We start from the raw sequence: 21498 nt of genomic DNA, 5'->3' as shown, positions 1-21498 counted from the left end.
CTGTGGCTTATTTAGAGGCATGTTAGCTCGAACCAGTGATGGAGGTATGATCACGCCAGACAATTTGATTTAAAGAGGCACGGGCAGCCATATTGGCCACTGTGTGGCAATGCTAGCGCTAGCTTCATTTTCCTCATGTGTTCTCGGTCTTAAGCGCGTCAATAGGAGACGAAACGCCTCGCCTCGTATCGTAGCGTGCCAGCACCAGTACACCGTGTTATACACGTCTCACCGCGTGGAATAATATGGTGTATTTTTGCCAAATAACCACGTCCATGCCCGGTAGCCGTAGGGGCTAGCCAGCAACATCGCAGTATCAAATCTCCCAGTCAAACCTCTGGCATCGCCTGTTTTTTTTCAATTTCAACCGCTCTGTTGTTATAACGCACAGAACCGTTGGTCTCGGGTAAAAAAATAAACAAACAAACAAACAAACAAATAAAAACAACAAGAAAGGCGCATCCATGAAGGTAGTGCACGACAGATGTAACACCTATAGCGTGTTTACGTTCCCGTTATTCGTCGACGGATCGATTCACAAAGTAAATACCCCACACAGACGTGGGTTTTATTTTTTTGGTCAGCCTTTCAATGTGACCGATCGCGGCAGGGATCTCAACAGTCTTTTACGGGACTTTGGAGGTGAATAACAACCGCTCTTTTATTTTGTCAATAATGGATCTATTTTCATCATGTGTTTGACGAACACTGGGATTAAAAAAAGAAAGGAGAAGTCTTTAGGCAGGAATAGAAGCCACTGGGCTGCATAAAGACAGGTCTGTTCTTCTGGCACAACTGAAGCCTCACTCAATTGATTATTATTATTTTTCATTTTTGATCAAGCACGAGGGAGTTCCACCAAGGTGACGGTCGAGATTTTGTTTGACGGGCTCAAGATAACTGGATTTTTGGGACCATTCTGCATCACTTTTATGTGTGTTTGAGTGGTAGTGTGCTGGTTCCATGTAGTTATCGCACCGAATACGTTTTTGTTTGTGAGGGCTCATGACGCAGTGGGGCAAATCCAGGATTTTGGTGTTCTCCACTAATTGAGTTGTTTACCTATACTTTTACAGGTCCAGTCAGAGAAAAAGACAGTTAAGGATGCAGGAGCACAACAATGGATTTCTCCTTTTCTTTCATGCAAGGGATCATGGGAAATACAATTCAGCAACCCCCTCAACTTATTGACTCAGCTAACATCCGACAGGAGGGCACCTACGACACCGGTAGTGATCCGGGTGAGGATGGTGGTCCCTCCTATGATGCTGCCCTGGAAGCAGAGTTTTCATACCCGCCCTCTGCCGGAGAGGACATGCCTCAAGTGTCCAATGGCTACCCCCCTGGGCTGGGCATGTACGAGCCCCCGGCCAAGTTCTCAATGTACTCCCAGTTCCCCAACGGCTCGGCGAACGGCTACGGGGCCTTACGGGGTTATGGGGAACATGTCCTCATGCCGGGAGAGGGAACGGTACTGAGAGGCCCGGGCCTTCAGGAGAGGCCGCTGTCTCCCGTGTCCCCACCCTTACCTTCACATCACCCGCACCTCCAGCACCACTCCCATCACCACCACACGCACCACTTCCACGCAAATCCGCCCCATCTACAAAGTCACCCTCATCCACACGTACACCCTCAAAGCCCTCCACCGCTCCCATCGCAGCATCACCTACCCCAGACCCCTCACATCATGACTCACACACTTCCCCCTCCTCCACCATTACTTCTACCTTCTTCCAGCCCGCCTCCCTCCTTATTGGACAGTGCTCCATCGTGCCAACCCCCTCACACCCCTTCTGCCACTCACAGTGGGGTGCTGAAGAAGACCAACTCTCCAGAGATCAAGCTGAAGATCATTAAGACGTATCAGAATGGCAAAGAGTTGTTTGAGTCTGCTTTGTGTGGTGATTTGCTGCAAGAGTTGCAGGTACGGCATGCATATTTAATTCCTATACATTCATTCATAGATATGAAGGACGAGTAGAAGTAAGTTTACTTTAAGTCTTATGTCTCAGTGTTGCTTTCCTCTGTACCTTTCAGCAGGAGTCTCAGGAGACTAAGACGACACAGATGCAACGCAGGCACGAGAGGAAGAAGGAGAAGAGGAAAAAGAGTGCCAGACTGCAGGTGCACGTCCAGGAACCGATTTTGGACCAGGGCCAGCCACAGGGAAATACCACAGGGCAGATGGAGGAGACCCATGCTCAGCTCCAGCCCAGTGAATCCCCTCTGCCTGAGACAGAAATGCCTCAGAAGACTGTTATCAAAGCTGAGCCAAAGACACCAAAGGCAAGAGCACTTCGACTAACTCTCCAGAGCAGTTTGACAACATCCTAGTTGAGCAAATTCCAACTAAATTTAGTCTGGTGTGTCAATTGTAAGGTAATTTTGTGATTAGAACTCCAAACAATACAATTCAGAGGGGTGCATAGTGTTAGAAAAAACAAGTCTTCCCTGATTCAGGGTCGGTACAAGGAACCTTTAGAGCTAACTGGTCCTCTGGTGCAATTATTGTTATTAGTGTGTTACCCAAATTTTGATAGCAAGGCCTGTGTATATTAATCCAGAGATGCCGTTTTCTTATAAATGTTAAAAATCTGGATGAATCCAACTTTTGCATATCATCCACAATGGTGTGTCAGGCAATTGTCCAAATTAATGAATCAAAAAATTCTATGGTAAGCAACTTCTAGTGGCTTCCGGCTGGCAGGGATAGTATGGGTGTACAGCATATCTCCATTATCAAGTATAGACATTATAGTGGATTCTATATCTTTAATGCTTTTTTTTTTTTTTTTCTTCTGAAACAAGAAAGATACTTTATACTGGTCTACAAAATTGATAATTAGTCTGTGGTTTGTTGTACCGTGTCTCTTTCAGGTTCCAAAGGTCCATCATCCCTCTGTGATCCAAGAGACAGGGTTTTGTAAAGAATTTGTCATAGGGGATCTAGTCTGGTCCAAGGTGGGCACCTATCCCTGGTGGCCCTGCATGATCTCTTCTGATCCCCAGATGAAAGTACACACACGCATCAACACGAGAGGTAAGGGAAAAGACACGTGTGTGTGTGTGTGTGTGTGTGTGTGTGTGTGTGTGTGTGTGTGTGTGTGTGTGTGTGTGTGTGTGTGTGTGTGTGTGTGTGTGTGTGTGTGTGTGTGTGTGTGTGTGTGTGTGAACCCATATTATCATGAGCCTTGTATAGACATACACCCGTGATTAAGCAGGGGATTGAATACTGTATATACAGCATGTTTACGTTCCTCTGGTGCCGTGCAGGTCACCGGGAGTATCACGTACAGTTCTTTGGCAGTGTGGCTGAGCGAGCCTGGATTCATGAAAAGAGAATAGTCATGTATCAGGGGCAGCACCAGTTTGAAGAGCTACAAGCTGAGACCCTCAAAAAAGCTACAAATCCTGCAGAGAAATACAAGGTAACTAAAAAAATCTCCTATCTATACAAAATTCCCTCCTGACATGTGTTATCATTTTGTCAGCCAATTACTTACATCTGGTGACTTCCTTTCCAGCTACTGAAGGCCATCCCACAGAGAGAGCGGGCCCAGTGGGAGGTGGGCGTGGGCCATGCCGAAGATGCCTTTGTGATGACGCGGCAGGAACGAATTGACAACTACACCTTCATCTACGTGGACCCTGACCCCAATGAACCCCTGCCTACCAAGAAGATCAATGTAAGAGCGGAGAAACGTACCCAGCGCTCCAGCAGCTCAACCAGTAAGAAGGACGAACAGGAAGTTGTGTCCCCGGACAGAGAGCAGCAGCCCCGCCGGCTGCTGCCCCGGAGGCAGTGCAGTGTGTCAAACAACAGCGATGGCAGCAACTCCCACACCTCAGATGGGGAGAGGAACAAGAGGGGGGACCTGAGCCAGACTGGCTCCCCCGCCACGGACACTGTCTCGGCACGGCCGGATTCTCCACCCCCAGTCAGGGCCTGGAAAACGGCAGCGGCCAGGAAGCTGCTGCCGCTTTCCATCACCATGAAGAAACTGAATGTGGAGATCACAAAGTGCGACTGGCCTCTCTTGCAGAGGAAAGTGGTCCCCTCGCCCAAAAGGGAAAAGGAAGAGGAGAGGGAGGAGAGAGCGGAGGGAGAGGTCAGGCAGCCCGACCTGGGATACTGTTCACCTGAGGTGGGTGTAAGATTGAGAGGCAAAAAGCTAGTCAGAGGTGGCTGTGTCCACGCTCCGCAGTATGGATGAGTGTTGATGTTGTGTAGCAGGACTGCAGCGCTAAACCCGAGCCCAGCCCGGAGGAGGAGGATGACGGGGATGAAGCTGAGGAGGACAGGGAGGAGAGGAGAGGCTCCCCCGCCAGCCAAAGGAGCGAGGAGGGAGGAATGCAGCAGACCTCTTCTCCCGGCTCTCCCCACAGCAGCCCAGCGGGTATGCGAAACATGTGCCGAGTTAAATGTGTTTTTCCAGGAGGACAACATGATTTGGACTTGAAGGGGCATTTTCTGTTTTTGTTTTTTTTTGTTTCACACAACTTCCTTGTCTCTAGGTTCTCAGGAGAGGAAGCAGCAACGGCGATCGGTCCGGAGCAGGTCTGAGTCTGAAAGAGGAAATGATCCCGTCCCCAAGAAGAAAACCAAAAAGGACCAGGTTAATATTATAGCCTTTTAATTCTCAAAGCTCAACCTGCCACCACGTAAATATGGGAAAAATAAACTTTTAAAATAATTTTCTGAATGAGCACTTTGACTTAAGATCGACATATTTCCTAATCACAGGCTGAGATGGCTCCTGAGACAACATTGAGGACCGGCTCACAGAAAGGTAGAAAAAGTGTGTGTTTGTGTGTGTGCATTATTGACTACTGTGAACATCATTGTTTGGATGTCTGTGGATGACTACAATTTAAATAAACCAATTTTCCTTGTAATTTGAAAGGAGCCAGTGAAATTTCGGACGCCTGCAAGCCGCTGAAGAAGCGAAGCAGAGCCTCTACAGATGTCGAGATTACCTCTTCTCAGTATCGCGACACCTCCGATTCGGACTCGAGAGGCCTTAATGACCCCCAGGTTGGCAAACGTGGCACTTTAAACAGCATGATTCGCCTTTTTCCATTTGTTCTATAAACAAATGACACCTACACACGTCTCTGTTTATCTCCCAGGGCTTGTTTGGCAAAGGCCTTGATAGTCCAGCGGCTGCAGACGCAGATGCTTCAGACACGCAGTCTGTGGACTCCAGCCTGTCTCAGCAGAGCAGCAACACCAGCAGGAAAGACTCTGTGTGCCAGGTAGGCGCTGCATGTTGTTTATTTTGGTTATTTTTTATTTCTCTAATCATGTTTTGAAGCCCATGCGAATGTTAACTGTCTTGGGGTGTGTGTATTGTCTGTCTGTCTGTCTGTCTGTCTGTCTGTCTGTCTGTCTGTCTGTCTGTCTGTCTGTCTGTCTGTCTGTCTGTCTGTCTGTCTGTGTGTGTGTGTAGATCTGTGAGGTGTACGGTGAAGGGTTGGTGGTGTGTGAGGGTGACTGCAACAGATATTTTCACCTGGAGTGTCTGGGAAAAGGCTCTCTACCAGAAAACAAATTCACCTGCTTAGATTGTAGAAACGGTGAGAAATGCCCCCACCCCCTTACTCACCTACTAAACACCTCAAGGTTTACGATAATACAACGCCTGCAGAGCCATCAGTCCACTGATCCCGATCTTTTTGTTCTGTGTTCTCCATCGTCTTCTCCTCCTCTCACAATGTCATGATATCTCTGTAGGCAATCATTGTTGCTTTAGCTGGAAAGGAAGTGACGCGCTGCTCCATGTCGGGGTGCGGCTGTCACTACCACGAGGAATGTGTCCGCAAGCTCCCTGGCACCAGCAGTTGTCCGGACGGAGGCTTCTGCTGCCCGCAGCACTCGTGCTCGACCTGCTGCCTGGAGAGGGACCTGCAGCGGGCCAGCAAAGGTACAGTAGGAATGGCGAACCAGTGTGTATTGCATCGTATTTGTCATGGAACCCTGCAAATGTCACATTGGTATCGTTGGAAAAGCTATATTTTCTATCCTAAGCTGACGCTAATATCCAGAGTGGCTTGCAACGAGAGGAATAATAGAAAATGCTTTTTATTAATAAAGGACCAAAAATTGGTAAACAAAGGGAATTTCACAAGCTACAGGATAGTTCACAATATCTGCTTGTATATTCAATTCCGATGTTAAAGGGTCCAAAGTCAACTTTGGTAACGGGCTAAAACTCAAATTCAGACCTCGCTCTTTTACAGAAAACAAATGAAATTCATCACATTGAACCATTCGTCACTGTAAATGATATCAGACCAAAAACCCCAGTTTTGGTCTTGTCATCATTCATTTAGGCTACAAAACTGCATCATAATATGAGACCTAGATTTCGTGGTTTAATCGCCCAGTCATAATTGGACGTGCCATTTGTTAGGCTGTTTTTAAGTCCCCAGTACCTCTGTAATCGATAACTGTTCATCAAAGTGAGTGGCGTGGAGGTAATGTGATCACCAACCGATGGGCCCCCACTTGGCAGGGCGCATGATGCGGTGTATCCGCTGTCCAGTGGCCTACCACACGGGGGACGGCTGTGTGGCGGCGGGAAGCGTCGTCCTCACGCAGAGCATCATGATCTGCAGCAGCCACGGCAGCACCAAGCGCAACGGCCTCCTCTCCTCGCCCATCAACGTGGGATGGTGCTTCTTCTGTGCCCGAGGTAAGCCCTGTCGCCCAGCCTCAGATTCCAACAGGCTTTTTTTAATGACCCTTATTAGAAGAACTAGAGATCAGATTTACTTTATATTGCCTCTTCCGGCTTCTCGCTGATCTCAGACTAGGGCTGTGACGTAGGAATATTTTCTTACTGCGGTATAAAAGCAAGTATCTTTGCAGTTTACCGACGATGCACAGGGATAACGTTTCAATGAGGAATTATAAATAAGGGAAACCAAAATAAATATAACTCCAAATAAAACAACTAAAAACAGTGTTTGTAGTTGTTTTATTTGGAGGGACGAGGCACGAACGATCATGCCCCGATCCTCAGTGCGCCCTCGAATTCGATTAGACTGACAAAATTCAGAGTCGGGTATGCCCCTAGAAATAACAACTAATAATCGGAAACGCACAAAAGATACCCCCCATATGTTTTATGGACTGTCCATCCACCTTGCACACGGTGTGCAAAGTGACGAGCGGAGCAACTGAAAAGTTTCTCCAGAAGTCCTTGAACATAGGATGGAAGACAAGTCAATAATGATAACTAAATAATGATTACTGTGTTTGTATTTCATTATCCTCCTGTAACTATCACCAGGAAGAAAAATAGGAAATACAAAAAAATATTTATTATTTGTAGTGACGACGGTAATGACGGTCAATAATATGGTTATTGTCACAGCCCTATCTCAGACCTGCTGGCACAACTACTCAATGCAACTCATCTCACTTGTAGATGAAGAAGAAGCTTTGACTCCACTGTTTCAGTGTCCTCTCCTTAAAACAAACTGCAAAAGGCCATTCACAGAATCTGGCAGTTTGATACTGCAGTAACAGTAGCAACACTGCAGCTTTATTATATATATATATATATATATATATATATATATATATATATATATATATATATATATATATATATATATATATATATATATATATATATATATATATATATATAAATATATATATATATAAATATATATATATAAATAAAAGCATTATATGTTATCTGTTACATTGTGGTTCATGACTAGCAGTGATGTGAAATATAAATGTTTGTAATTAGGGCTGGGCGATATGGACCAGTAATCCTATCTCGGTATTTTTAGACTGAGTGGCGATATACAGAATATCTCTGTATTTATTTAAGTGGTCTTTGATGTGATTTAAAATAAAATGAAAAGAAAGGGTTTCCTTCCCTGTTTTGAAAATATACAGCTGCACAATATATCAATGTGTAAATGAAAAATAATATAAAAGAAATAGCCTATATTAAATACAAATAGGTCTATCTCTGAGAATGCTCCTTCAGTTGCTTTGAACAACAACAGACTAATTTATAGTACAGAGTACAATAGCGCATTTTCCTCTCCTGCTTTACAAAATACACACCTGTGCAAATAACAATAAAAATGTAAACAAAAAAAAAAAGCCTTCTTGCTCTGAAAAAGTAGTTAACAAGTGAGAGACAGTTCTTCACCCGATAAAGTATTTCCTCCCATGTAGCCCTGTATATCTCTTACAGGTTTTGTGTAAGGAAAGCTAGAACTAAAATGGTCTATCAAATTTTTGTGCAGTGTTTCAGCAGAAATGTATTTTTGTTTTATAAAAAAAATATATCTCCGTAGTTAGTTATAACAACAGAAACATTTTTTGTAAGCCCAGCTCACATGTCACTGTACCAATATACCTACAAGGCATATTGATATAAAATACGTAATGGAGAGGGAGCAATCTCCGCGTCCCCATTCCCCGTTTTTCCAAACAGTGTGTTTTTATTTTAGATTTGGTTATTTTCCTCTGTTTCCGAATGGAACGTAGATCCCTGTGCGTCCCATGTAACGGGGAGACTTTCTCAGTCACTCTTAGGCTCAGGAAAACCCCACGCCAACATGTGAATAAGGGGAGTACCAGCATATATTTATTTCAACTTCAAGCACTGCGCACTGGGTGACACCAACCCCAGTGACGCCACTGGTAATTAATCATTAATTGGCATTAAAAAAAAAAGACACGTTAAGGTTTCCAGATTAATCGCGTTTAATTTAAACGCAAAATCAAACTATATGGATATAAACCGTATTGTCTCATCCTATATCTCATTTGAAAGAAGATATGCTGATATAAGGTGAAAGGTTGTTATACCGCCCAGCCCTATTTGTAATCCATCATACTACTAATGTTATAGGTGATATACACTGCACTCCATTAAGAAGTCACTAATTCGTCATTCGTCCAGACTGATAAAAGTCCAAAAGTAATACATGTTTTTTCTCTGTCCTTTTCAACAATAAGTCGAGTGCACTGTATAGGCCACAATGAATGTTGAGACAAGCCTTTTTTCGGCATTGTGGTTTTTTTATTTTTATTTATTTATTTTTTCCTCTTGTTTTCTAACAATGAATGTGTGCGTGTTTGTGTTCTCTCTCTCTCTCTCTCTCTCTCTCTCTCTCTCTCTCTTGTGAAATCTTGGGTATCTTAGTTTCGGCTCACTACCGTCTCTTCCTGTGTGTCCTGTGTAGGGCTGTTAGTGCAGGACCTTACTGACAACATATTAAGTTCATATGCCTATAAGTCCCACTACCTTCTGACTGAGTCAAATCGTGCTGAGTTGAAATTACCTATGATTCCCTCTCCTTCGTCAGCTACCAAAAAGAATGTTGGGAAAGGTAACTGAACAGTTTTTCTCTTTTCTCCCTTGCCCCACTGGTATGTGTTTGTGCTTGTGCCTGCTCAATTTTATTTTTTATTTTTTTATTTATTCCTTTATTGCATCTTTCATTTTTCAAAGCCTCGAGGTGCCAAAAATTAATTAACTGTAAGATTTGTCTGATTGTTAATACAGAGTGGTGCAAAACAACTGCTGCAAAATTCCTTTACATTTTAACCTCCCTAATTAAGCTTGAGATCAGCCTAAGCTTAAGGATGCAAGGGAATAAGTTTTATACAACTATTGGGGTTGTGTGGTGCATAATAGACGGCAAGTTGCTCTTTATTAGTTCCTGTGCTGTTCAATTCTACTCATCATAAAAGTAAAGAATGCCCCCTCAGGATTAATATAGGAAATCACTTAGAATGGAGCAAGTTGCTCATCCTAAGGCTAGTTTAATAGTTGGTCCATCTTCCGTCTTCTCTCTCAGAACATAGGATTAAAGCCGTACTGTAGCAGACAGACGCTATGTTATAGCGCCCTGTTTTTGTCATTTAATGAAAAGAAGATAGATCAGGTTATGAAAGGCTCTATTTGTGGTCTGCGTTGCTTATTGCTGCTGGGGGTGTGCTGCTCCTCTGCTTCTCTTGGCTTATGTTCATTTTTAAAGCCCCTTGCCTCAATCACATCTTTAATATGCCGAATTGCAACCAAGTTTTATTTTGGACCGAAAATTACCTGGGAGATATCTGAATCGCCTCCATTTATTTAGCTGTGACCTTCCTTAGGTGGAATCCCCCCCCCCCCCCGATCAGGGCTGGACACAAATAAAACACTCATAGATGTGAAATTTAACTCTTTCTCTATAGTGATGTTACTACTATTCAGTTCTCGAATTAAGGTTTAAAGGCAATTTTGGATTATGGATTCTGTTTGAAATGTGATTCCGTGCAAGTTGGTCTGTGCAGGATGCGTTATGGGAAACATTTGCTTTACTTTCTGGACTGCATGCTAGCTTTTTGCAAACATGTTATGTTGAATAGAACTGATTTATGGTTAACCTGCTGGCAGCTTCATTCCTGTACTATTGCATGTACCGACTTTTAGACAATTGTTGATGCAGTACTCTGAATCCAACTGTCAGACGGCACCTCAATTTCATAGCTGGTTTTACCAAAACACGTTGGAAAGTTACCAGGATATTAATGCTGGAAATAACCTTTGTCACAATTGAACAGTTGACAGTGCTAATATAATATAATTAATAATAAGTAGTTTCTAAAGAACAGAAGCCAAGCTGGTCCGTAAAAGTGCCGTGTCAACCTGCAGGGCCTAGTGTAGACGTTGTCATCCATAGTTTTATTTTATTTTATTTATTTTTTAACAAAATCCTAACTGGTATTATTGCAAGAATGTAAAAGAGATAAAGTAATCCACACTACATTTGTACATTTTGCTTTGCAGCTCTAAAATTGTTGGAACCACTTTTTGGGCTTGTCTGCAAATGAGATTCAGAGTATGGCCAAGTCTTAGTTTTCATTTATTAATCAAGCACTACTCCTTTCTTTGCACGCTAATGTTCCACAAATGCGCACAAATACGCAGGAGGCAAGTTGCTGTGCTGCGACTCCTGTCCGGCCTCTTTCCACCCGGAGTGTCTGGAGATAGAGATGCCGGAGGGAGCGTGGTCCTGCAACGACTGCCGAGCCGGACGGAAACCTCACTACAAACAAATTGTTTGGGTCAAACTCGGCAACTACAGGTCAGATGGAACACATGGTGAATGTATGTGGTATTCAGTGGTTGCGGCGAGTTGTTCTGCAAGCTTGTAACACACATATTACATTACCTCTGACCATTTTGCTGCTGACAACTCACATTTTTAGTTTTAATATTGTCTCAATATGGGGTTTGGAAAATTCTACCTTAAAATCAATCAATTAAACATTCAAATCCACCTTAAATATCTCCTGGTCCCGCTGACACCTGCGGTAATTCATATTTTTGTCAAAGTTATTTCACTTAGCCATTCTTTGTTATTCTTAATTCCTTGTAAAAGCAACGGGACTTCCGCCTTTTCAAATGGAATGAACAAATCCATAATATGGCAAAATGAAGTAACCGCGCCCCTTTTCCTCTAACCGCGTCTCCCTGTCCCGCTGTGTTTGCAGGTGGTGGCCGGCAGAGATCTGCAACCCTCGCTTGGTTCCATCCAACATTCAGAGTCTCCGCCATGACATTGGCGACTTCCCCGTGTTTTTCTTTGGCTCCCACGACTACTACTGGATCAACCAGGGCCGTGTGTTCCCCTACGTGGAGAACGACAAGAACTTTGTCGCAGGCCAGATAAACCCCAACAAAACCTTCAAGAAAGGTATTTCTGAGGGACCGCATTTTAATTGCAGTTCTGAAATTTTACAGGCCAAAGCTGTTGGGACTTGGTCCATACATAGAGCTGTCACGTGTTAAATAATCACTTGATTGTAATTATTTGAGCGGAGTAGTCATTTTGTAGAATTGTTCAATAATTTGCTTTCATCCATATTTAAAGGGGACCTATTCTTAGATTAGATTCAAGTCACTGTCATTGCACAGAATACTGAGGCAACGAAATGCAGTGTGTGCGTGCGTGCACTTTTATATAAAAGGTTACAATGTCGGATGTTCGTATTAGACGTGGCCAAAGTGTCAAATAATGAGGTAAACTAAGAAGCTGTGAACAAAACCCTCAGGCTTCAGACAGCTCGGTTTCCAATGGTTTTTTTCTACTCTCGTCACGGATTTCTTTATATGGTCTTCTCCTCCATCTGATTCGTTATGCTCTTTTCCAAACAAAACCAATAAATATAGTGTGTTTTTTTTTATTATAGATGTATTTATTTTATTTTCCGACATTTACTAATTGAAAGGAGGAAAAATAAAAATAAAAAATCCCCACACGTGGTGTCCTGCACAAGCTCTGAGCACGGCAAGGGGGTGGTAGCTCAGGCGGTAGAGCTGGTGGTCTAGTGATCTAAAGGTTGCTGGTTCGATCCCAGGCTCCTCCAGCTAGCATGCTGTAGTGTCCTTGAGCAAGACAATTAACCCCTAATTGCTCCTGATGGCTGCGTCCGTCGGTGTTTGAACAATTGTAAGTCGCTTTGGATAAAAGCGTCTGCTAAATGACTAAAATGTAAATGTAAATGGCAACGAAAGTCAGAACAAAATTTTAAATTGGACCTTGTAGATCGAATATGAATGAAGATTCAGCAATTGGATTGCTGATTTCTCGCCTCAAATTTGTTTAGAAAAAGATTTTGGTGGGCTAGTAAGGTGGAATAAGTGAAAGTTTACACACTAAATACAACGGAACCCGAAGGTTATGCTCAAACCCCATTTGCTCACCAAACGGGTCCTCAGGAGGGAAGCGCCACCCACTAAAACAGAGCGTTCTGGAGCAGGATGGATCAGAGGCATGTTAGAATGGCTAGAATGCATAATCTGAGTGGTATTTCCAGCAAAAAAAATATAAACATGTTTTGGGGCCCTCAGAGACCTATATTAACTTGTTGAAAAGGAGCATAGTAGGTCCCCTTTAAGTGAAAATTCAGATATCATTTCATCAGTTAACTGTCCACTGAAATATTTACGTTCTGATGCCTCCTACATAAGGTGGATGTATATTATTCAACGATCATCGGCTCATACTATAACAGCGTAAAATTAATCGTATCAAATAAACCTAACAGTAATTCAATTGTTTATTGCATTTTTATGTATGACAAATAATCTTACGTCATTATGATTACAGCCCTTTTTGTTCGGGTCTGTTGTGAACATTGTATTTGAGTTTATTTGTATTTTTTAGCACTGGAAGAAGCAGCACGCCGGTTCCAGGAGCTCAAGGCTCAAAGGGAGAGCAGGGAAGCTCTAGAGCAGGAACGCAACTCTCGCAAACCTCCACCGTACAAATTCATCAAGGTAGAACCCCATTGTATTTCACACCCTGTCCCAATATCAAATTTATGGCAGCCTTCATTCAGAACCATTAAAACTGCATTGCGTGCATTACAGTCACATTTAGTAACGTTCTGACTTTACGACGGTGGTCTGGGATGTTTTCCTAAACATGTCGGTGTTCTCTCAGTCCAACAAGCCGGTGGGGAAAGTGCTGGTGCACGTGGCTGACCTCTGTGAAATCCCTCGATGTAACTGCAAAGCGTCAGATGAGCATCCTTGTAACATGGACTCCCAGTGTCTCAACCGCATGCTGCAGTACGAGTGCCATCCACAGGTGAGTGGACATGTTTGCCATAGTCTGTCAATAGTTCTTACTATAAAATGCACATGACTCAACTTACTGGGAAGTCCTCCAAAAAATGTGAACAAGAAAAGAAAAAGATCTCCTCTCACCCGCTCGTCTTTTCCTTTTCCCACGGCAGGTGTGTCCCACTGGAGAAAACTGTGAAAACCAGGGTTTTACCAAGCGACTCTACGCAGAGACCGAGGTGTTCAAGACGGAGGACCGTGGCTGGGGCCTGCTGAGCAGCCAGGCTCTGAAGAAGGTGAATAAATGAAACCGGTTTAGCTCGGATGAAATGCCCGATTCATATTTAACTCGATCACAGGTGTAGGCCGGCGCTGCGGGACAACTGAGGAGCCCAGACTCTTATTGTAAATGCCTGTGTCCCTGTCTGGCGTCCTCCAGAAAGTAGTTCTCATGAAGCTAGCAGATGTCTTATCCTGTAATGTCAAAATGTCTTCCTCCTCCAGGGAGACTTTGTCACCGAGTACGTGGGAGAGGTGATCGACTCAGAGGAGTGCCAGCAGAGGATAAAACATGCTCACGAAAACCGCGTCAGCAACTTCTACATGCTCACTCTCACCAAGGTAACATCTGACATGGAAAAAATATGCGTCAATATGTGTCTGCGGAGAAGATCCTTCCCAACCCTGCCGTGCGGGGTCTCCGGCTAAAAGTCACGACGTCTCTCCCCCAGGATCGCGTGATTGACGCCGGGCCAAAAGGAAACTCGTCTCGCTTCATGAACCACAGCTGCAGCCCCAACTGTGAGACGCAGAAATGGACAGTCAACGGAGACGTCCGCATTGGCCTCTTCACCCTCTGCGACATCGATGCCGGTGTGTGTGTGTGTGTGTGTGTGTGTGTGTGTGTGTGTGTGTGTGTGTGTGTGTGTGTGTGTGTGTGTGTGTGTGTGTGTGTGTGTGTGTGTGTGTGTGTGTGTGTGTGTGTGTGTGTGTGTGTGTGTGTGCGCGCGCGTGCGCGCGGAAAACAGAGTAACGACCTCCGTCTTGTATAGGTGTGTGCGCGCGGAAAACGGAGTAACGACCTCCGTCTTGTATAGGCGTGCACGCGCTTGATCCCCACCGTTCGCACCCGCCCACGCCTGTTATGTACAAGCCGGTCCTTTTGACGCGGCGCTGTCTCCCATTTCCCCTCAGGCACGGAGCTGACGTTCAACTACAACCTGCACTGCGTGGGCAACAGACGAACCTCATGCAACTGCGGAGCCGACAACTGCTCCGGATTCCTCGGGGTGCAGCCCACGGTGAGAAGGCTTTGGCTGCGAGAACCACAAACCTTCTTCGGTGTCTGTGTGACAAGCCCATTGTGTTGTGGGAGTCCAAACAGGGCGGCTGGGGTGAACGAAAACGAAGCTGCTATTTACAGGTCTTTTAAATAATATAAAATATGGCCGAGGGAGGAGAGGGAGAATATAGATATTTGTGCCAAAGATACCGCATTTAATTGGAAATGTCTTCGTGGCCGGCGAATGCATTCTGTGTTAGGAACAGCAGTGTCAGTCGCAGATTTCACACTCCCGTGTTCCTGTTCACAGAGCTGTATGAGTTTCAGGTCCCGGAAGCTGAATGAGAAGATAGGTGCTCTGACTCTGCATAACGGAGTCATGATGGTTTATTTTGGTTTTTTTAGATACTAGGTTAAAGCGCATCCAGACAAATATTATTAACAGCTTAGTTGTTTAAGAGAGGGGAAAAAAGATGGGTATTGGCAGATATTCAAGCTTGCGGTATCGGACATAAAAAAAAAAAAGTGGTATCCAGCCATCCCTCATGTGTATATGTACTCAAATAATATGAAAAGTACAGGGATGTTACTATATCTGGTGAAATGTCATAAAAAAGACACTGCATACCTGTTGGTAAGTGTATCCCACAATGCATTGTGAGGACAGGAGACCGGTCAGCATCTCTATGCAGTGTCGTTATCAACCCACAACATCCTGAAAGAAGGTTGAATGGCATCCTAAAGGACACCATCATGTACTGTAGTATGTACACCATTTTGGAGGCTTGACCAGCCTCTCAGTCAGAGAGGGAAGAAAAAAAACGCTTGTTGTTTCGCGCACTCCGCTCTTGACCTTTTGTTTTTAAACCCCTTTTTCTCACCAGAGTGCAGTCGTAGTGGAGAAGGAGGAGAAGGCCAGGAACGCCAAGCTGAAGCCCAAAAAGCGAAAGCTGCGGCTGGAGGGCAAACACATGCACGAGTACTTCTGTTTCTGCTGCGGGGACGGAGGGGAGCTGGTGATGTGCGACAAGAAGGACTGTCCCAAAGCGTACCACCTGCTGTGTCTCAACCTCACCAAGCCCCCCTACGGTGAAGCCCTTCACCGCACTTTGTGTTTTTTCGGGATGCATGTTTTTAGATTTTATCGGGCACAATAGCGGTTAACTCAATGCAGCTATGTCGTTGGCGTCAGCGTGAGGTTTAGGTATTTGAGTTTTTCGAAGATTTTTCACTTTGAGTACTGTTAGAGATCCCACACCTGATCCTGGTTTTGATTTCTGTGAATACCTAGCGTGTGCTGATTTTATTTAGGACATAAATATAAACTATTTAAGACTGCTGGATACAGAAGCCAAACCAAGTGTCCTCTGGTTCGATTTTAACCACATTATCCTGTATTTCCGTAATAAGGTAGATAGATACTTAATTTATACCTGGATGGAAATTGTGGTGTCACAACAGCTCACATAAAAAAAGACAGTAGGAATAAAATAGGAATACAATAGAAAAATATGCAACATACAATAACCTGAGGATTAGGTAAAGAAATAGAAATTTGGCAATATACAACACGCCGAAGAAATTATAAAAATAAACCTAATATTACACTTTGAAAAAACAAAAAATCATCAATGAACTGAAGATAATTGGCATTACATGGTAAACCTAGTAAACAATATGAATAACCCCAAAATTTTACCATGACCTCCTTTCTCTCTGTCGGCAGGTCGTTGGGAGTGTCCCTGGCACGACTGCAGTGTCTGCGGCGGCCCGGCCTCGTCGCTCTGCGACTTCTGCCCTCGCTCCTTCTGCCGGGACCACGAGAAAGGAGCCCTCGCCCCCTCGTCCCTGGAGAGCCGGCCATGCTGCTCCAACCACAATCCCCTCAACCCCCTGGGCTCCAGCCCCAGCTCCGCCCAGCCCTCCAACCCCGCGCCGAGCCCCGTGAGGGTCAAGGAGGAGCCCGAGGACAGCCTGCTCGCTGCGGAGTGACAGTGCCACTCCGCCGTACCTCAGTCCCCTTCGGCGCCGCCCGCCCGGCTCCCCCTACACAGTCCATCTCTGATCCGCAGCGCGGCACCAGGCAAGGGAAAGGGCTCCTCTCCGACCAGTTCTCCAGCCGCCACACCGCAGGGAACGCTGCTAGATAAAAGAGGCAGCATGGTGGGCTGTTCGTCTCTCCGGCCAAAAAACACATTTACTGACACTCTTACAGTCACTCCAAGTCCAGCAGATGGTTCAGGCCACCATTTATTTTTTATTTTATTTTTTTTTTTTTTTAAACAGCTGTACAATTTTAAGTGTTACATTGTCAGTTACCGGCACTTTGAACTCTATGATGGAGTAGAGTGTGAGAGAAGAGGGAGGGAGGGAGGAAGGAAGGGAGGTGTGAAGATGAATCTCTCCACCGTGCTGCTCTTCTCTTCGTTTACCTGCTGTGAATCGTGGTCGTTGGGGGCTGGTTTGCCATCAGCGTCACCGGGCAGCGGACCACACAGAGCCAACCTTTACACTCCTCCACAACAATCATCACTCCAGGTGTGATCTATCATTTTGTTTTTGTTTTGTTTTTTCGGTTTATCCCTTCTTTAAAAAAGGAGCAAATGACAGACTTGTGCAATTTTTCAGGACCACACTACATTCCAACCTTCCTTAGACATGGTTTTATTATACTTATGAGTAAAAATGATGACTATAATTATATACAGTATCTATGTTTGTTAATGTTTACAGGCAGATTCTCGCACTCGTTTGAGGCGAGCGGTGTATTATGTTTGTTTGTTTAGGTGTTAAGCATTACGCAGACCTCCTTGTGAAAATAGTCCTACTAAGGTGAAATATAATGGTATTTAGTGTAATGGTATTACATTACAAAAGTACTCGTGATTTTCATATTGCCAGTATCACTCACCATTGTGTACATAATTGGCTCATTATATTGTAAAGTACTTAATACAAGAGGAGCAGCGCGGTGAACTGCCAGCAGCAATCACAGCCTCTCTCCTCTATCATTTCCACAAAGAATAAAATGCTTTTCTTTTTTGTAAACAGGAGTACAAATGCATTTTGGGTATTTTGATGTTGAACAAAGGGCACAAAGGTCCTATTCCACATTTTTTGTTTTCCTCGCAGTAATTGTTCTGATTGACCCAATTAGTATTCTAGACGGAGGGGCCCAGTTTGTGATCACTGGTGCTGTTTAAAGTATTGTGTCGGCCTCGAGGAGTCACCCCCAAAAATGTCTCCGGCTGCAAAAGAACTACTGCGCACACACACACAGCTCACTTGTAGTAATCTCGTGTACTGTGACCGCTAAGGCTTATGCTTTTCCTTTTATTTTTATTTTTTTTTTGGTTTATGTTTTGCCAAACCTTCCTGAAGCACTTTCACTCGGCTTATCGCTACACAATTTGAGTGGGTCACACATCTACAGAAATGTAAATTAAAAAAAAAAAAAACAACAAAAAAAAAAAAAAAACATATGGCAAGTGTAGATGTTTGAAAATGGATACCTCTTCTGTAGTAGTGTTGGAATTTAAACTGTGTCGTTTCTCATCCTCTCGGTCATCATCAGAGTTATTGTAAGCGCCTGACATGGTTTTGGGAAATGTGTCCCCAAATACTATTATTTTTTATTATTTAAAAAAAAAATGTCTCTTCCCCACACAAATTGCAACAACAGCCAAGATAACCACAAGGTGGCACCGGGCAATATAATGTATACCAAGGCGCAGCAGAGTTCCTCCTGCCATCCAGTCGTGGAAGGTATTGCCTGGCCTGTACTACATGTCCTCCAGCGTGTGTTAAGATAATTCATTGTTTGCCTTTGTTTGCCGTTCTTCAAACTCGCTGTCGTCATTGACCTTTATCTTCCGTAAGGTTTTGTGTTGAGTAGAGGACATGGCATCACACAGCACTCCAGTATATAGGACAAATAATGTTTAAAAAAAAAACCTATGTCCGGTGTTTCTAATCACTCACTTTATTTATTACACCTACAACATATGTTATATATTTTCATTTATTTTTCATACTTAACTGGTCTCCCTCTCCAACGGTATTTAGGTGAAATAGACTACAGGGGGGAAATGGGGAAGTTGTAAGTACTTTTTAAATTTAATGTGTTGTCATTGCATACGTTTTGAGTTTTACATTGGTGTGACGATTCCACATCTGGTAACAGCAGCTGCTCGTCGACCCGTTTAGTGATTCACTTCATTTTGGTCTTTTTTTTTTTTTTAAGCAGTGTAAAGTAACTCACACTTGGAATTTGAAGTTTCTATTCTTAGCAGTTTTGACGCAGGTTTAGCATGGACTTGAATATCATGATCGGTGAAAGCTTATTCGTTTGTTGTGCCTGACACTTTGCTTACGTTTCTTCTCTGGTGTGTGACTGTGGGGTTATTTTATTTGTTTTTAATGACTCCCAAACCGGTTCTTTGAAAAGATCATGTGTTTATTCAATGGGGTTTAATTGTGCCATTTCTCCAAAGAGGTGATATAGTCCTTCAATTTCATGCCAATGAAAATCGTATATATTTATATATTTTAAAACAATAATTACAACTCCCAAATTTCAGAATTCCAAGACCAGATGAGCAACAAAATGTTAGGCGGAGGCTCACTGTATATGTCTGGGTATTCCATTCCAGAACTTCAGTTCACATGACACATTTTCCATGTGGGTGCTTTTTTCAGGTACTTTTACAATTTCCAACATTTATTTACATATTGAGTCAATTTTTTTTCTTCTATTTTTACAACTTATTCATGCATTTTGCACGGACTAAGCTGTTAGTAGATATTCGGTTTGTAGAGTTAGCATATCTTTATGAGGTCAAAGGTCACCCTTTATTCGACTGAGGACGAGTAATGCTTCAATACCCTGCCCCCCGGTGTAAGTTCCATGGTTTCAGTTGAGGACCATGTATTCCATTTTTGTGTTACCCATATATGATTCTTCAAAGAAGAATCACCAACTTAAAACTTTTTAATCCGTTTTATAGAATAATTTTAAAAACAAATTGTTTTGTATGTTTAACTTTTTTTTTTTTTTTTTTTTTGCACAGAGATTGAGTAATGAAAAAGCCTTTACTTTTGTACCGCCATACCACTTGAATAATTTTGTGCCAGTCTGACATTGTCTTTGCCCGTATTTTGTTTGGCTAGATGATGTGTTGCAGCATAATTTCATCGACTTAATATCAGAAGTACCTTGATGTTTTGTTATTGTGTCGTGGCCAGATTTCTTTTTTTTCTTTTTTTCGAGAGGACAGCATGTTAGTTCTCACGTAAGGCGCCCCATCAAGCATAACATAGAACGTTTTTCCAGATGTCTGGGATTTTGACTATTATTTCATGCAAATAAAAGTAGAACAGAGCCCCTTTTCCCTAAGGCAGTTGATTGTGATGTCTATATTTTTTTTGTGCAATGTCACTGGTTGTCTTTATGTTCTTTATTGACATGCTGTCTGTCAGAGGAGAAATAGTGTTTGAATAGGAAATCAAAGTTTCATAAGCACTCACCTCCTTTAACATGTAGTAAAGTTGATAACGGTTGTTCTCACTGGGGTCATATCTCACTCTTGGTGTTTCTCGATTAAAACGTGGATGAACACAAATTACCAAGTTGATTACTGTTCAACCTGTGTTATTGCATATTGTTGATGACTTGTAAATACTTTGCATTGAACTTGCATAGGATCATGTTACTGTGGCGTGCTATTGCCTGTACAATTCTGCTTCTAAATGTGTGTGACTGTTGGGACAAAACTCTTTTTGTACATGACCGTCTTTTTATTTGAGACTATTGATTCTGTTTTTCCATTATAGAGTTGGTTTTGAGGAGTTCAGACATGCCTGAAGTTTGACTTTAATAAAGCTGTACTCTGTCTAAGTGAAATTGATTTGCTCATCAGTGCAATTAGAACTTTGCGTGGACACAAACCAGTTCATTATCATTCAGTTTCAAGACAATGAACCTGTTGGTCTAGACTTTTACACATGATACTCCGTTTCATGACATGTTTTTTTTTTTTTAATATACTTACATCGGAGACAAAAAAAAATTATAATTTCGCCGGCAGCAATATAAATGTAATTAAGTCACACGTTCAGTCACACGTCGTCGTCTCCGTCTCCGTCTCCTCCTCCTCCTCCTCCTCCTGACAGGAAGCTCTCCGCTGCCGCCAGCGGCTGGAGGGTGTATCGCAACAACACGTCCAAACAGCGACGACGGTGCGATGCGGCCGGGCCGACACTTTGGACGCTTAAACGACCTTCTCTATCGCGTATTCCGGGCATTTGCGCACAGCCGACATGTTGCGCCTGGGGTGTCACAAACATGTCTGAGGGTGCATCGGGGTGGTTTGTGTTGTGAAGTGCGACGCACTTTGCGGGCTGTTTGGGCTGGAGTGGCGCTCTGCCAGCAACGGGTGTGATTTTGACGGGACCCGATGACCATGAGCCGCGGGACCGTGACGATTAAAAAAAAAAAAAAAAAAAAAAACACATTTGAAAAACATTAAGCAAAATTATTACAAACATCAGCAATGATAAAAACGACACTTTAAAAAAAAGTGAGTAATGATTAAGTGTATAAATGGTTTTATGCCT

General features: G+C 43.4%; 1 protein-coding gene across 1 annotated transcript; it reads left to right on the top strand.

Annotated features, from left to right (window-relative positions):
* Positions 1–1120: 1120 nt before the first annotated feature.
* nsd3 (nuclear receptor binding SET domain protein 3) lies at positions 1121–16875 on the top strand (the record flags this gene model as incomplete). Its single annotated transcript, XM_080004175.1, is given in 25 exon segments — positions 1121–1927; positions 2041–2289; positions 2881–3043; positions 3277–3431; positions 3528–4148; positions 4235–4400; positions 4519–4619; positions 4748–4793; positions 4908–5038; positions 5134–5259; positions 5454–5580; positions 5738–5756; positions 5758–5927; positions 6519–6698; positions 9226–9372; positions 10959–11115; positions 11525–11727; positions 13201–13313; positions 13480–13626; positions 13775–13897; positions 14106–14222; positions 14333–14474; positions 14796–14902; positions 15768–15972; positions 16610–16875. Coding segments are annotated over 25 exon segments (4788 nt in total).
* Between the last annotated feature and the right edge of the window lie 4623 nt (positions 16876–21498).

The sequence above is a fragment of the Zeus faber genome (genome assembly GCF_960531495.2).
Source record: "Zeus faber genome assembly, chromosome: 7".
NCBI lineage: Eukaryota > Metazoa > Chordata > Actinopteri > Zeiformes > Zeidae > Zeus > Zeus faber.
This window is presented reverse-complemented; position numbering and strand designations above follow the sequence as displayed.